The sequence below is a fragment of the Balearica regulorum genome, chromosome 2 (genome assembly GCF_011004875.1).
Source record: "Balearica regulorum gibbericeps isolate bBalReg1 chromosome 2, bBalReg1.pri, whole genome shotgun sequence".
In the NCBI taxonomy this organism is placed as follows: Eukaryota; Metazoa; Chordata; class Aves; order Gruiformes; family Gruidae; genus Balearica; species Balearica regulorum.
The window spans coordinates 125,645,942-125,663,598 of NC_046185.1; the positions used below are offsets into that span (position 1 = coordinate 125,645,942).

General features: G+C 35.0%; 1 protein-coding gene across 2 annotated transcripts in view; it reads left to right on the plus strand.

Moving 5' to 3' along the window:
• TOP2B (DNA topoisomerase II beta) overlaps positions 1 to 17,657 on the plus strand; it is a 64,652-nt gene that overhangs the window by 4,755 nt on the left and 42,240 nt on the right. For both annotated transcript variants that reach the window (XM_075745799.1, XM_075745800.1), the window contains exons 2-5: positions 13,071 to 13,244; positions 13,926 to 14,016; positions 16,064 to 16,127; positions 17,392 to 17,537. In XM_075745799.1, the coding sequence (XP_075601914.1) occupies positions 13,071 to 13,244; positions 13,926 to 14,016; positions 16,064 to 16,127; positions 17,392 to 17,537 (475 nt within the window). The remainder of the gene's footprint in view (positions 1 to 13,070; positions 13,245 to 13,925; positions 14,017 to 16,063; positions 16,128 to 17,391; positions 17,538 to 17,657) is intronic.

Genomic DNA, 17,657 nt, shown 5'->3' on the forward strand with positions numbered 1-17,657 from the left:
TTCATGGGTAAGGTTTTTTGCATCTAAAGTCTGTACAGGGTCTCTCCTACACCAAGAATCTGCCCACTGTTTCTGTATACTCAGCTTCATCCATTACTCTAATTTGGGAGCAGGGGCCTTCAGACAGAAGCAAGACAGGAGTTCTCTCCTGTCAGTATAGTGCTTGGAGGAAGAGTGTTGGGATATGATAAGGTGCTCAAGAATTGTGGTATGTTACTGTCTATCATATGTCATCCTGTAAGCTGGCAGGATTTTGCCTGCCTGAAGTACAAACTGTTAAGCAAATATGACTAGTAATATGACCAAATCTTCACTTTTTAAAAATAAGCATACTTTCCTAGAGGGGAACCAAGTGTAAATAGTTCTTCTTTATTCTTCTTATTACCACTTTATTAGCCTCAAAATCAGGAGTATGTGGTTGAAGCTCCTACCCTTGAATCCTTTAGACCTCTTTAGTTGTCTTTCTAGATCTGGGTTAAAGCTCAGAATTAGCTTTCTGTTCTTTCCATTTCTTTATCTGGATCAGGCCTTCTATTTCTTTGCTGGCTGAAGCTTGTCCTAGAACACAGTTGTCATATATGTAACAACTGTTACATGTACTGTTAGTTACTGTCTTATCTTTCCTCTGCTATATTGTGTCTGGGTGGGAGGAGGAGAGGAAATCATCTTACATTGTTGCCAAATCTTGTTTTAGTGCTTCCCTCTTGTCTTTTTTGGCTTTTTATAAGCATCTCTTTTTTTTTTGCTGTTATGTTGATCATAGTGTGTGCCCCATGTGCTGTCTTTTTTTTTTTTTTTTTAACTGTTATAAAATGGAAGGTAGGTCAGACCTGAAATAGGTGCCTCAGTAAGCTACTATTTACTTTTATTAAACATAATGCATTTTGTAGGCTTTGGATCTATGTAGTACATCAACAGTTGAGGGGACACAGCATTCCCTCTTGGTCTTGTGGAATTTTTGATTCTGGTGCCCTTAAGGAAGTAGCGTTGCAAAGAGATGTGGTGACTCTCCTAAATATTTTAGCACTAGAGGAGAATGTTTGTGGCTCAATTTGACGAGTCAGATACAATAGTTTTGAAGAGGAATTCATTAGATGTTACAGTTTTCCTGCCAAAAGAAAGTTGTTACCTCTTATCCTGCATCCTACCATCCAGTGGAAATACTTTTGTCATCTTCTTACTGGTCCAGTCTTCTTGTTAGAGAGCTGGATAATGCAAGGTCAAAGAAGTGATAGAAATGATATCATGTAGGGGCTGGGTGATGGAACAAGATCAAGGCTACCTCTTTGACTGCAACTGAGACAGTCTTGCTGCTTAATAACATGCATCTTCACCCTGTGTATTCTTAGCTGTGAGGAAGACTTGTTCCAGCGTAGGTGAAAGAATGCTGCATGCCTAGAAGTGGGAACTAGATTGTAATGAACTCCAGGAATGAATGTATATCTTGGGGGAGGGGAGGACTGATTTAAAAAAAAATACATGGGGGATTAATTTAGGTGTTTGGTGGGGAAGGTGTACATTCAAGCATGTGTCCTCTGTTAATGTTTTATCTGTCTAGGTTTGTGTGTGTGTACGTTTAATTTCAAAGATACCCATGCTATATTAAAGGTTAAATAAGGAATTACTTTATTTGGACAGATAAAGTAACCTTTCCCAATAAAAGAGTAGTAAGTAGTCTAAGGTAGGCAGTTTAGGTTTAAAAAAAAATTATGGTTTAAATCTGGTATTTCATTTTCATAGACTTTATTTTCCAGAACTAGATTTTTTACCTTGCATGTAAACTGTCTTGCTTGTCTACATGCAAAAGTGATCTTCCAATGCATTTGTATATTTCAATTAATTAAAAGCAGCACATGTGATTCACAGCTAATGGATATGAGTGATTCCACCTCTTGGACTTGGTTTTATATATATTACAGTCATACAGAGAGAACCTGAAAATGAAAACTGGTATGGAAAACTTAATTTTCCTCATTTAAAATAGTGAATTTATTGCAAGTCACCCACAAAACCCCCCCATTATTCTGCACTGTTTAGGTGGTTTGAAAGTTTTCAAAAGCAGATTGAGCAAATACATGTAGCTCTAAATGTGGATACCTGCATGATGAAACTCGTTTCAAAAATTGTATGCTTGGGTAACTAGTGGTGTCCTCTCAAGTACATGTGGTGAAACCCAGATATTTTGGAAGACTGTGTTTTATATCTAATATCCAAAATTTAAAGTGAATATTAAGCATGTAAAATGTTTTTACAGAACTTTGAAAAAAATACTAGAATTTAAAATATCATTTAAGTTCTAGCAACCAACCACGGTGTCAAGATTATAAACATACCAAATGTTTGGGATTTTTATAAACATAGGAGAAAAGTGTTCCTCAGAAGCAAAGTGATAGACCAGCTCTTAGTAATAATAATTTTTGTTCAAAAAATCTTTCCTTGTCATTTTCTTCAGGTAGTTCAGTAATGAGTACTCAAAAGTTGATGTGAAAAGCAGGGCAAGAGTCCTCCCCTCCCCAATAAGTGAGGATCAGATCTGCTAGTTTTAAAACTGCAGTGTGATTGCAAATGCTTTTACTCTTATGAACTGAGTCCTTTTAAGTTATGTTTTGAATTGTGTGTTGTTAAACTTTTTCTATGATATCAGCTCATCTAGTTTCATTTAATAAATCGTTAAATAAAGCTATTTTAAAATGCTGTCTACATCTTAATGCAATTCCAATTTACATATAAATGTAGTTTGCCACTGAAAGTAAAGTACTACTTTTAATTTTTTATTTTGTTAAAATGATAAATCTATGTATTTGTTACACTATACACATCTAAGCAATCTAGGGTGGGTTTTTTTCAGTAAGAAAAAAGGCATTAGTAAAGTTAGTGTAAAGACTGCTTGAGTTAGGACATATTTGAAAGGTTCAGATCTGTATTTTCTTTCAAACATAATTAAAACGCTACCTTAAAGGAAAAAAAAAAGATGTAAAAGAGGATAAAATTGCTTAATCTACTATATGTGGTTTTCCTGATTTGTGAGGTAGAATTGCAATTGAGGTATTAAGCTGTCCTCCTGTCATGGAAGCTGTGTGTCTTGAAGAGGTACTGATTTCTTTTATTCTTTTTTTAGTGAACGAGTGGGCCTGGTTAGACTGAGGCTTCCTGTTCGTTCTTTAAGACAGAGGAGAACAGGTTGTATGTTGTTCTGTTGTGAGAAGAACAGGTGTATGAAAAACTAGACAAATGTCTGCCTTAGTGAGGTGCCAAAACCCCAAACACCAGCTTTTTCAATCTGGGAAGGAGAGAGCAAGGAACAGTATTTTCTTGTCATGACTAAATCGCATAAGCTGTAAGTTAACATTGAAAAGTTTTTTTTGTTTGTTTTTTTTTAATAAATCAAAAGAAGCTGAGATAAAGTAGGGAAGAAAAAAAAAAACCAACAAAAAACCACGCTCTTGCAACCAGATAGCTTGATATGTAATGTTTCTGTAAGAGCAGTTAGAAATCTGGGGTCTTCCCCTAAGCAGAGCATCTTTACTTATGAGAAATTGGTAGTGTGAGCTTCACTGGAGATATTGGAAAGCAGCTGTCCAATCTTGTAGCTCGGGGGTATTTTGACTTTTCAGAGAAGGTAGTGTATGAATATCTCAGTATTCTGTTTATTCCCTTGGTAGTTGGGTACCATGATATAAAGATACAAGAATGGCAAGGTGTCTGGTGAAAAATAACTCTATCTTAGACCAGCTGGTATAGGGGGAGTTCTAGTGCATGCAGTCATTCTGGCTATTGCATCCATGCGTCAACATAGAGCTCTCTGTTCGCTGAGGTAGTGTTTTTCATCATACAGTATTTGGTGATCCTAACTTCAAGTCTTTTCCGTCACTATTGTATTACAGTATTGTCATGAAAACTTTGAAGTATTATGTCACAATCTTGGAGTAAAATTGAGGCAAGTTGCTTGGAGGAGAGCAGTGGCAACAAGTGAGGCAGTTATTCTATTTTATTATTAAGCAGACTTGGGAGAGGATTTTTCTGAAACTTAAAAATAAGAGATTGTATAAGCAGGAATCAGCTGGGGAGAAAAAGTTCCTTACCTGGGTTTGCTGGTGGGGAGGGAGGGAGGTGGTACAGATACAACTTCAGGTTTGCTTTCTCTCAAGTATCATGTTAACCTAACCTTCCTGATACTAGTTAAATCATTCAGAATATGCCATGTAGAATTTCTCCTTTGCCAGTTGAGTCATAAACATACATGTCAGGTAACAGAAAGATGATGAAAATGCTGAGCGATTTAAAAATTAATTTCAAAATATGTTTGAAATTATTTTATGAGTCTCTTCTGGTACCTTTTATGGAGGGGTGAATTCTTCTGTCTACCAAGATGCAGTTCTTAAATTTCAAATTAAAGGGTAGAGATTTGATGATCTTTAAGATTGTCAGCATTTTTAATGAGCAATCCTGGAAGGCTTTTTGTAGTAATTTCTGTAGGAATGTTGTGGGAGAATGAGTGGCTGAGGAAGAGGGAGTTTTGGAACAGTGCTCAGGCTTTTTTGACTTGTTGCTGCCTCTGTTTTCCTCCTTCTGAATTCTTCTAAATGTCTGGAACACCAAACCTGTGTTCCTTTCTTGTGGAGTTTACTACAGTATTGAGACTAGAATATGTAGTAATTTGAGACTGTAAAACATTTCAAGATTTGTAAAATCTCCAGAGGACCAGAAGATGTTGCGTAGTAGGAGTTGAGCAATTAAACTCAAGCTTTAAAGAGCGCTGGATTCATATTTACTTTAACATGACAGGAAAGAATAGATTTTGAAAATATAGAATACCAGAAAATGTGGCTTTGCTAGCACAGGCACTTCTGACAATAAAAAGCAGATGCGTGTGTGGAGCAAACCGTGGTATTTAAGAGGAAGCAATATGATCATTATTTGTAAACTTTTAGAATTTGTTCAATGTTTGGGACAGTTTTTAAAAACAACAAACCTCATTAATTTCCATTTACATGGTACCTTGTGTTAAGTAAATATATTGCTATAGCTTTTCTGTTGAAGATTCTAGGGAGCAGACTTTTAATGGTTAGTACTAATCATACTGTGTTCCTTTTTAAGGCAACATATATGTTAGAAATACAAAAACCTCAAGGATCACAGTCAAGTTGTTTTAATATTTCAATGCAAGGTAGACATGCAAATAACATAAAGGTATACCAATGCTAATATACTGATAGCTTTTACATTCATGAGAGTACAAAAATTTGATACTATTGTACAGTGCAGAATTGCTTCCTGTTGAAGAATGCAGTTGGATAAGTAACCTCTAAGTGATGTTTGGGCTCTCCTCTATTACTAATGTAACATGGCTAGTAATCCTGAAGCTGACTAGAAAAGACTCAGCTTTGGGTGTTGTGTAGAATAAAATCTTCATGTGTGGGTTTGGTCACTTCTTCCAGTGTATTGCATCTTCGCTTCTATCTGTGTTACTATGCTGGTTAACATGAGCTGAAAAACTAGCCTGCTTGATTTGCTGTCTCTGTGTTTTCTCTTACAGCATGAATGTCTTGAATGTTGTCTTACTCATGCCTGAAGCTTTTTCTACAGTTGTTTTCTACAGTTAATTTATTAATATGAAGATAATTCAGCAGAGTAAAAATACCTTGTGGTACAATATGGTTTCAGCTGGCTGCAGAACCTGTAGGATCTGAAAGGAAAGATCACAGTGCTGTTCTAGGAATGTGATATTTGACATACAGCCTGAATAGTTTTCAAAGACTTTGTTCATCAGAAGGATCTATCAGGTTGTGTTGTTCCATTCCAAAGTAATCTTTGCAATTTGGAGATGTAAATAAGATGAGATTCTAGAATACTTTCACAGCACTTAAACTCTGATGCAGTAAAGCATTAAAAAGGGCAAGGATATGAGCAACACTGAGTTATAAAGAGGTGCTGCTGGATGCTGATAACCTAAAGTTCTGATATTGGTACCTCTAACTCTTTGATTTCTTGGCTAGTGGAAGGCTTGTTCATGAGTTGGCTGATAAAACAGTGGACCAAGCAGATTTGATTGTTCAGTGACCAAACCACTTCATTCTGTGGTTCCAAGGATCACGGTTCTAAGAATCTGTAGGAAAACTGTCTTAAATTGTCTTAAAATTTAACATGAATAAATTCCTTTTCCATGAGAGTAATTTTTTTTTCTCCTTCCTTGTCTCTGAATTTTAGCTGGAAAAAGACTCTCAAAAGATTAATTTGTTATCAAAGTATCCGTAGATGTACTTTTTGATACTGGGTAAACAGTATCAAAATTGAGTATTGGAATAAAACTTGATAGACAACTAAAAAATTTCAGACCCTTAAAACATTTAACAGTAAAATTTGATTAAATTGTCATCATACATGGGCAGATGTTAAGACACTTGCTTTTAAAGTAAATAGTAAAGATCAGGATCTGAATGTACTGCTGATTGTATTCAAACCTGTGCCAAATAAAGCAGAACTGTTGCTGTAGTAACTTAAGTGTAAGTGAATTCACATTTAAAATAATATACACAATTTTCTGGTCATAAGTAATTATAGTCAGAATACATATTTGCACAAAAGTGGTATTCTTTTCAAAAGTGTTGTGGAGAAAGGAATTTCCATTTAAATCCAGTGTGCTACGATACTGTGCATTAATAATCCTAAAATAAGAGTGATGCTGCTTTTATTTTGTTTAGCTATTTAATAGGAAGATGAAGCTATGTAATTCTAAGAATGTCATTCCATGGTGCAACTAAGCAATCTAATGATATCTGCTGAAAAGCACGTACTTTTTAACCTTATCCTCCTAGATGTATGTTTCTGCCCTTGTTGCACCAGTACTTGTCTGATTTTCTAGCAAGCTTGTTCAAGAAAATGAGCCAGCGGACAACTGATTGCTTCTAGTTGATGAAAAATAGGAGGAAAGCTCCATTTGCTCCTTGAACTGGCTTATCATGAGGTCGGTTTGATTCCGCTATATGGATTGGAGAAGCAGGGGAGGAGAGAAGAAAGAAGTAATTTGGCCTTTTGACAGCAATTAACTGTTGTGGGTTTTTTCTGTAACAGGGAAATCTGACCATCCTCAAGCTATTCTGTAATTGAATCATTGTAACAAAACTCTATGTAATGTGATGCTTTCAGAGTCCAGAGCAAACTGTCCAAACCAGGAGATAAAAAAATTAAGAATTTAAAATAAACACATTAGTCTCACTGGAGTGAGACTAGTTCTGGGTGACTTTACTGGGAACTCCTTCCTATCGTCAGCTTTGGGGAGAATACGATAGAGAGATTTAGTTCATGCTACCAAGGATGTGCAATGGTCTATGGAAATTTGCTGTGGTAACAGGGAACTTACTTTTGTGTGTTTTCATCTTGGCAGGAGAGCCAAACCATTTGTTAAACACAGCAGGAGAGTGGTTTATTTTGAAACTCCCTCCAGTTTTGTTTTCATGGTGGGAGGTATTCTCAGTCAGAGTTTTCTTTGGGGAAAATTGCAAAATGTTTAGGTAACAATGTATTCATTGTCTATTTTTCTAAGGCAAGAAGAGGCCTTTATGATCCAGTATATAACACTACAATACAGACAAGTGCATGCTATCCATACAACTACCTCGTAATTACTGTATTGCATGTATAATTTTTTTTTGAGGTATAGCATATCTTCCTCAGAAGAGGCAGTTTTGTTTTGAACTGTAAGTGGTAGAAAATCTACCACATCCCTGAATTTCATTACTTAATTAACCTCCCTAGGTTTTACAGCTTAATTACACTCAAAATTTACTGTCTTGTCCCACTGAATGTGCTTATCCTACACTTTATTTAAGGGAATGTAGGATACATGGCATGTGCTTTTCTAAATTCTTATGTCCCAGGGCTGCATTTGCCTTTCAGTAGAACAATTGCTGGACATAGTAGTTTTAGGAGGTTAAGGCAGAAAAGACAAAGCTAAAGTGAAGGTAACTTCTTGTTACTACTAATGTCTCTTCTCTGGCAGACAAGCATAAATGAACAATCTAGAAAATGAGCCCTTTTTTGCCACCTAATATGAGGAAGAAAGAACACGAGGACTAAAGAAAAACTGATTTTTTTTTTCTTGTTTTGTTTTTTTGTTGTTTGGAGATAGTTTACAGTGTGGAGGAGATGATGATGGTGGCAAATATAGGATTAAGTCTGTGTAAGCGGGGAGAGACATTAACATTTTTCAGGATTTTCAACTTCGTGCAACAGTGTGAAATTCAGCTACTTACATAAAACTAAATCTTCCACTTGAAGTAAGGAGTCAAACTAAAGATGTATATTCCGGTTATGGCAATATTGAAACTGATGATGAAACCTATGTTCTTTTGTGTAGCTTTTATTGTCTATTTAGATAGGAATAGCTTTTCTCTGGGGCTGCCAAACTGTCTGGATCAAATGTGCATTAAGATTTAGCATGTTGAAGTACAGCTGTTTGCAGCATAAGTAACCAAACTCAGCATGGTGACTCAATATGATTTCAAAACACAAAGGAAGATGACATAACCTAGTTTTCATCAAAAAAAGGCAATAAAAATCTCTGACATAACATGGATGTCAAGAATGCTCTGTTATATGCAGAAATTTCAATGAACAAGACTGTAAGAAGAAAAATAAAATGCAAAATGCGAAGAAAGAAGATGCCAAAACCAAATATGTGAGTTCTTAGGTTGAAGGTAGGCGGTAAAAGTCTTGCTGTCGAACTGCTGTCTATTAATTACCTTGGGTTCTGACTCGAGTTCACGAATGGAAGAATGACTATAGTTTTCACACAGTGCTAGATAAATTTATAGCAAAAACAACTCCCAAAGAGAAACTCTGCAATCATTGCAATCATCTTGGAGAAAGCAGTTACTGTAATAAAGCATGCACAATAGTCTTGAAGTAGTAAACTGAGCAGCAACTGCTATCAACTGAGAACCAGTATGTTTTTCCATAGTTACCACTATGCTGTGTTTAAGTGTCTAAGATGCTTGTTATGTCTGAGGTCACAGTGTGAAGTGTAACTGCATGTCTATAAAGATGGATGCACAGTGCAATAGATTATAGCATTCCAAACTACTTAAAGATGGTCATCTTGCTGACTTGCATCTATGTGGATGTGTATAGTCATCATCAGTCTGTGGAGGGTTAGAAAGTTTGAAAGACTATCAAGAATCTGCAAAGTCTTGAATGTCACAACAATGTTGGGAAAGTCAAACATTATGTCAAAAGAATTAAAAATTGGCAACATTAAGATTGCAAAGCAGACCCTGAAAATTGGGTAACCTGTTAACAAACAAACAAAAACCAGACTTACTGTGAAGCAGAAGACTTAAGCCCTTTGTGACTCTTGGTTAATTCTCTTTAGGGGTTTTCTCATGAAACAACAGCTAGTGCTGTTTTGAGAAGTGTTATTGGAGCTCTAACAATATGAAGATCTTTCATACAGGACAGAATACAAAAGGCATTCTTGAGACAATTCCAATATATACAGAAGAGATTGTCAGTTTAACAACACTGCAGTTTAGTGCTTGCTCAGTTGAGAAAAAAAAAAAGGCGGGGGGGAAGGGAAACTTTCCTGCTATATTTACTTGCATTTTAAGTAATAGAAACTCAGCATATAAAAGCACTTTTAATTTTTTTTTTTTTAAGCTATCAAGAAAAACCTAATGGAAAGACTGTGGAGGATGTTTGTGTCCATAGATCTATGTCATGGATTTGGTGATGAAGATTTTTCTCTTTTTTGGGATGAGTTCTAAACATCACTTGAACTCTAAAAATCTCCATTCAAGACAGACATTCAGGGATTCAGAGTTGGTCTTCTATTTCAGAGTACAGCACAGGCCAAAAAGCTTGGCCTGGAAAACTGCAATTCTACGAACTTCTGATGCTTGCATGCCTGCATAATAACATTATGTAGTTGAATACTTTCTGGCTTTTGTTTTTTATGCTTATGTTTCAATAGTGTGTAAGTTAAGTGGGTATTTTTTGCAAACAGAAGAAATACTCTATTTGGAGGATTGTACAAATAAAATCTATCCTGTTCTATGACAATGAAACTTAAACGTTTAAGTAGAGGATATGGAAAAGGTGTTTGTGATGTCCTAGTGAAAACTATGCAATTAAAGTTCTTGAAGACTACCTTTTTTCTTCTTTCTAAATAATCACTGATCCTTTGTGTGGTTTTTCCTCTCAAATAATACATAATCGTGTGTGCTATAAAACATAATAGCTGTCACAGGGAGTGGAGTAACAGAAGTTTTTACTACTGCTGGGTTAAAGCAAACTCACTGTTCCCCAAGAAGTAATACTTCTGCAAAACAAGCTCTGTTTAGACACCGAACTTTCTCTAGGTGTTGTCAACATGACAACAAGCTGGCAGTAGCATCTCAACAGAAGTAGTTTGGATACTCTATACATTTCCTACTCATAACCGGAAAGTATAAGCTCCTCCAAGTTGTTAGTAAGATTTTCACTGGAAAACAGAAATGTGTTTCCAAGTGTTATATTAAAGGCAATGGCTTGTAGGAATCCCTTCCCTGTAATTTTATTCTGTAGTAATAAGAATACAATGCTGATGTACATGACAACTGAAAAATTGGCATGTGATAATTGCCCATTGTGTATTTTGCTGACTGTAAAAACCTCTCGAAGCCTAAGAATTGGGAGCAAATAGAAGAGAAGATAGAATATGATTCTGGTGGTCTGTATCCCTGTAATTCTCTTACTTTCTGTATGAATTGCTTTTCCTCTCTTCCCTTCTTTCAACACTTACTTGTGCTTCATCTGAGAAATATTACCTTCTTTTCCTGCTAATCATTTGTCCCTTTAGAACAAATGAACATAGTAAAACAGTGACTCCTATGAGGTATGTTGTCAAAGATTATAATAAAGTAAAGCTGGTAAGGTCAGAAAGATATTTAAAAAACCAAATATTTACATACACATGCAGTGAAGCTCTTTGGAAGCCTAGACATCATTCACAGAACTACTCAATGAAATAAAATTTACATTGCAACTATTGGCAATGCTTCTTTAGTAACAATTCTCATTCCTCCTCTTCTATATATCAGTTTAATGTATCTATTTGCAAAGTCCTGTTTTGTTTCTGTTTGCTTAGCTGATCCATGGCTAAACTTTTTGGGCTGGTGGGGTTGTCACAGTTCTAGACCAAATGACAGTGTGGAGACTAAACTAACTTGGATACCAAAACACTTTAATCACATGCATGCGATTTTGCAACTTTCCTGTTTGGCGGGAGATGTGATATGCTCCAGAAGAAAAGTCATGAGAGTTAGTTGTGTGGTTCCAACTCTGCTGCATGTAATCCTGGTGCAGGATGGTGGGCTCCCCTGGGTTCTTTCCCTCTCTTATTTTGGATGCTGTCAATTATGGGACTGGATAGTAGAGAGTATTTGATTCTCATTTGGCCTGTTCAGATTTACTCAGGGCCAAACAATTGGCTGTTGTGATGCACAGTCTGCTTTTCTCAAAGGTTCTTGAAGTGCGTATTTCTGTAAATAAACTAGAAAAACGTGATCTCTAAATGTGGAAGAGAAAGGTAATTTCCTTCATTCTGAATAGATTGAAATGCTTTATTTCTGTGTCTGCTAAGAGGAGAACAAAAAAAAAAAAATTAAAGCTTAAATAGTGGAAGCTGGAGAAGACAAATTGGAATAATATAGGGAGAATTGTCCTTGTTAATTGTATGATATAGGTTGGTGTTTGGCCTTTTTGAATCTGCTGAAGTGTGTTGGGTGAGTTCAGAATACTTTGCTTCTTGTTCCTATGTGCTTATAGGCTTTCTTACCTTTTGCTTTCAGTGCTACCTGAGGCTGCAATGAAGGCTAGTTGAAAGAACTGATGATACTTTCTTCTGGCTGAGAAATTTATATGGCGATTAGTTAATCCAGGATTGGAGTTTAGCCTATATTTACTTTATACAGAGATTTACTGGGAACAGCTAAATGGGAGTAAAATATTTACCTAAGTGGCAAGTGGGTTTTGTCCTCATTATTTATCTGTTAATGGTTTTTACTCCTCATGTAACACCTGCTTCAAAGTTGGTAAATCCCCTGCAAGAGGAGGAAGCTATTTCAAGAGGTGGGGACAATTTTTTTTTTCTGTTACATCTGCTAGTAGGGCAAATAAATCATGTGAGTTCAAGTTATGTTTATTGGTATTTTTAAGGTTATTCCCAGTTACAAGTAAGAATGTATACTGTAAAATGTCTACCTAGTCTCTTGGTAGATACACTCTTATTGTCTCAGAATGGGGCTTTTCTACAATCTGAGAGATTTTAACTTTTCCTTTTGTGTGGTTTTAGTTAAATGGGAAGGAGGTATTTATCAGGAAAAAATTGCTTGAAGATGCACCAAATCTCTGTATCGTCCCCCCAAAAGTGGATTAGTTTTCTGTAACACTGCTTTGTTTTCCAATCAAAACATTTTTCATCATCTCCAGCCACATTAGGCTTGAACTCTGTTTAAATTCTGACATTAGCCTAGGTGATTGTCTTTTTTTATGATTCTTGGTTTATTTCATCAGAAAACATTCCAAACTGGGATTGGATCAGGTTTAGTTACTTCAGTTAAATATAAAATGTAAGTTACAGCAATTGAGAAGCCGTAGGAGAGGCATTACAGCATTTCAGAAGTCCTGCTGAATGAATTGTCTGAACTAAAATGTAAAGGAGTGGCTTTACTGTTATTATTCAGAAGAGTATTCAGTAGTTTGGATTCAAATGCTTAAGCACAAAATAGATGTTATAAGTACTTAACCTGAGGAAGTGGGTGTCTCTTGTAATATACTGTTGTTTCCTTATTTTAGTTTATCATGCTTCGTAAATCACTAAAATTTGAATATGTGACAATTTGTTAAGAAACTAACATATCTGTTGATTTTTTTCTGTTGAGAGGATAGCTTGATCTTAATACATCTGAAAACTTAATGTTTAAATTACATGACAAGTTTTGATTGTAATTTTAATCTCTGTCAGGTTTTGTTTATATCTTGAGAGTGACAGATTGAATGAATGAGGTTGCTTGTTGGTGGTTTTTTTTTTTTAGACATTATTTGATAATCAGATGAATGCTTCAAAAAAGGAAGACTCAGAAAGCATTAATAAAAATGACACTTCAAAGAAGATGTCTGTTGAAAGAGTTTATCAGAAAAAGACTCAGCTTGAGCACATTCTCCTCCGTCCAGATACCTACATTGGGTCAGTTGAACCGTTAACTCAGGTAAGTGTCACTAAGTTTACAGCCTGAATAGTTTGTTGTTGTTTTAATGAAGAAATTACTATTCTGCTTAATAAATAGGCAAATCTCTACTTTTCTGAGTATTCTGCATTCTGTCATGCTAAAAACTGTGGTCATGTTTATGTATGCATGTGTAGGAAGGGGTCAAGAGAAGACTTTTAAAAGCAGTGCTTGGCTCACCTGAGAAAACATGCTCAGAAAATGTTGAAGTTCAGTCAAACATAAACACACACCTGTATGTGTAAATATAGATATGTGTGTATATCTGTATGTTTACAAACATGTCTATATGCTCACAAATACATATACATCTTTGTAAGCAGCATTGGGTCTAGGTCCAAAAATGCTTTAATCTGTTTAGGTAGAGAACAGAGAATTTAAGCCTCCTGCTGGCACTTTTTTCAGCTGTTTTTATGAAGTTGCAAATTGTGTTGAACTTCACTGTCTGTACAGTTGGAGTTCCCCACCAAAGTAGAAAATAATGGATTTTCATTATGGAAGTCTTTGTGGGTATAGTTGTAATTTTTGCCAAACTTCTGCTTTTGACTCATACAACAGCAGCAATCAGATTGGAAGAGTAAAGTTCCTGAAGTAGATCTTACAGAATCAGAAACTGATTTACCAAGACAAGTAAATTCTTTATTTTATTTTGTTTACATGTAGTTAATGTGGGTTTATGATGAAGATGTAGGAATGAATTGCAGAGAAGTTACCTTTGTTCCAGGCTTGTACAAGATCTTTGATGAAATCCTTGGTAAGTATTTTTAACAATTATATTGCTTTAGCATTATGGAGTACATGCTTTTCTGAGAGCTCTCAAAGCACATTGGTTTGTATCTAAGCTTAAATCACAGACTTAGAGTGCCACTAAAATTCAGTGCATGAAAATTTTAGTGCATTCCAGCACTACAGAACACTTTAAAGAGGGAAGAGTGTTTTTGGCTGAACTTGTGAGAGTAAATATTTGTTACTGAATGTCCAAACTAGATCATTCTTTATGATCAATATTGTTGCAAGATTTTAAGCTGCAAAGTTGATCAGGGCCACAGTTTTAAGTAACATTTGAAAGAAGATTGTTCTTCTGAAAGATGACAACTGAAAGTTGTCTAAGTGTTAACTTAAATTGTCATCTTGTGAATCATTAAAACTGCCTCCTTCCGTACAGAATGATGATGGTGATTCTTACATGGGTCATTTCTAGACTTCAGCCAGTTTTAAAATGAATAAGTATCATACTGCCATTTAAAAGCATGGTGACTGAGACACAAACAAATAATTTTTAGAAAATTCTGTTGAAAGTCCCAGAGTCACTATGACTTTACTAGTTTATGATATTCTCTTGGTGACAGGCGCACACTGAAGGCTAACCAGCAGTAGAAATGTGCAGTATCTGGAGTGTGCTGTAGGCTGAACTGATATTTTGGGTTAATTGACTTGAATTCTTGGGCTAATCAGTTTTTATGAAGTTATGTTGAAAGATTAGTGGGATTACATTGTAAACTAAACTATGCTCTATTGAGGTAAATAAAAATTTTTTCTTGACCTTCATTGGGTTCAGCACTTATCCACACCTCTAAAACTATGGTTTACAGCATTGCTGTTTTGGAGGCAGTAAAGACTATGTCTTGGCCAGGTGGAAAAGAAGGATTTTTAATTTTTGGTTTTTACTCATTACATAATTTGACAAATATGGGAATGAAAATCTTTTGTCACTTTGTCTTTGAGTGCCACCTCACAGATTAAATTTATGGGCTTTTCACAGGAAGGAGTCACTTCCATTTTGTCCCATTCAAAAGGAAGATCATTATCAAATTATTATTGTAGTACTGTATGGCTTATTGCTTCTTTATGTAGCACTGATAACTGCTCCACAGAGTGTGGTTTGAGAGCTAGGGGTCAGTGTAATAACAATACAAAAATTGGACATTGTAGCTGTGCATACTTTTTAATGAAACTGCACTTAATGATTTTAGCAAAAAATATCTGATCTTATATTGAAATTCTTATAATATACTAAGGTTTTAATTTTAATGGATTTATCTTCATGCCCTTTGGTGGTTTGGGGGTTTATTTTGATCTATTTCATCAGTGATGAGGCAAATACTGAAAACAATTGTAATGCATTTTTGTAGTTAATGGCCATAGTCACATTTCTGATTTCTGTTGTTTGTAGTTAATATAGATTGGAGTGTAGTTTAATTAAACTGGTCAAATGTTAACTTCCAGTTACGCTTATTTTGATCCTAAACTGTGTAAGCTGTTTAGGAACTAACTGACAACTGTTAGTTATAAGTATCACAGGCTATTTAGAGATAACTTTTGCTGCAATTAAACCATTCCTTAGTGGATGTGACTTTTTCAGGATTGGGTTTCAGTGGCGAAAGGATGTGTAAACTGATCTGGTGATGCATATAATTTCCTAGAGTTTTTAACATACAAGATGTAATATGTGTAATAAATATCCAAACAAGTGCAGCAAAAGAAGAATGAAATGCTCGTTATGTTAAGAACAGTTATGAGAACAGGCTTACAAAATACACGTCTATATTTATTTCTAAGATAATCTAACGGCTAGAAATAGAGTCAGTAATTATAAGAAGGTTGATAAATACCTTCTTGTAGATACTTGGTCATATTTATAGACCTCAGTAATAGGATACAGAATATACGGAAGAATACCAGGTTAAGAAATACCTGGACCATTGTAATTTGTGGTGGAATATGTATATAATCAGTTTTACAGATCAAATAATTAATTATTGCTCCTAGAAACTGTTAATTTGTGCTGCTTTGTTTCATAGTAAATGCTGCTGACAATAAGCAGAGGGACAAGAATATGACTTGTATTAAAATATCCATTGATCCGTAAGTAAAAGCATGTTTTCATTTCCTTTCCCTGCCAGTGCTATTGTAGTTCAGATTTGTACAAATTATTTTACTAAATTAAATTGAATACTTTAAAAACAAAATAATATTTTTTTGAATTATTTCCACTAGCTTCATATTTTAAGATGAAAGGGTGAATTAAAAATGTTTAACAGTAAATACTACCATTCTGAATTTATAATAATTTGCTTTCCTGAACCACTCATTAATGTTTGATTGAATGAAACTTAAAACCAGATTATAAAATTCATGATTAGAGGAAAGCTTGGCAGTACATAACTATAACCAGCCAGGTTACTTATAAATCATAAATACCAACCTTGAGGTTTTGTAGCATGATTTTGCACCTCTTGAACTTCCTGTAGCATTAGAATATGGTTACATTTGAATTAGTCAGCTATATCACACTGAAACTGCAGATTGCAAGTATGTCATTACAACTGTTTTTCGAAATTGAATACTTAGAGGTATTTAGTAATGAGAATGGTAGTTAAATAGATGTTGATTGGGTTCCTTTAGTACTATCTTTTCAGTGATGTTTAACTAAATAATAAATGTTTGAGAGACCTAATTTTCACACATAATCTTTAGGATAAATATGCTGAGAAGTAATTTTTCTGCAAGTTTTCAGTGCGTTATCAGTTTCTGTAGGCCAAATTGTTTTCATCATGGAGTGGGAGGGAAATGGTAGTGTAAATCTGCCTGACCTGTCATGATTGTGAACTCTCTAATACTCCAAAATGAAAATTCTATATGAGAGGTACAAGTATTAACGATGCCAGATGTTGACAAATTTTGGCATTGATGCACAAAATAAGTTACAATGCTTATCATAACTGGGAAATAACAGCTTTAAAGAGGTGATAACTAGACTGTGTCTGGGTGGATTTCAATGAAATCTAAAAAGTTATATCTGTAACTGAAGTATAATTCTGTCACTAAACTTCAGGATTCTGTTGCACATAATGTTGATAGTGAAAGCTCTTCAAACAGATTTTTGGGTGTTATTTTTATTATATGAAATACTGTCTTGAATGGGCAATTATGCTCCTTCTAAAACATCTAATAAACAGAAAGAAGTAGGGGTTTTTTGGTAATTAAAATTGATAGAGCTGTGAATAAATGTGGTAACAATATGGGCTTTTATTGTATTTTATGAAGTTACTTAAACAGGTAAAATGTGTGCAGAAGTCCATCTTCAAGGATTACATTAATTGGCTGAATGTTTTCATTATTTTTATAGGGAATCAAACATTATCAGCATATGGAATAATGGAAAGGGTATACCAGTTGTGGAACACAAAGTAGAAAAAGTATACGTACCTGCTTTAATCTTTGGGCAGCTGCTAACATCCAGCAACTACGATGATGATGAGAAAAAAGTTACAGGCAAGACTGTTTATCATGCTTTGTTTCATTTAATTAAGTCATCATTTGCTTTTCAGTATGCTTTCACTTCTTACTTTTCTCTTTCTGTTCGGTTTCATGACAGATTATCACTTAGTCACC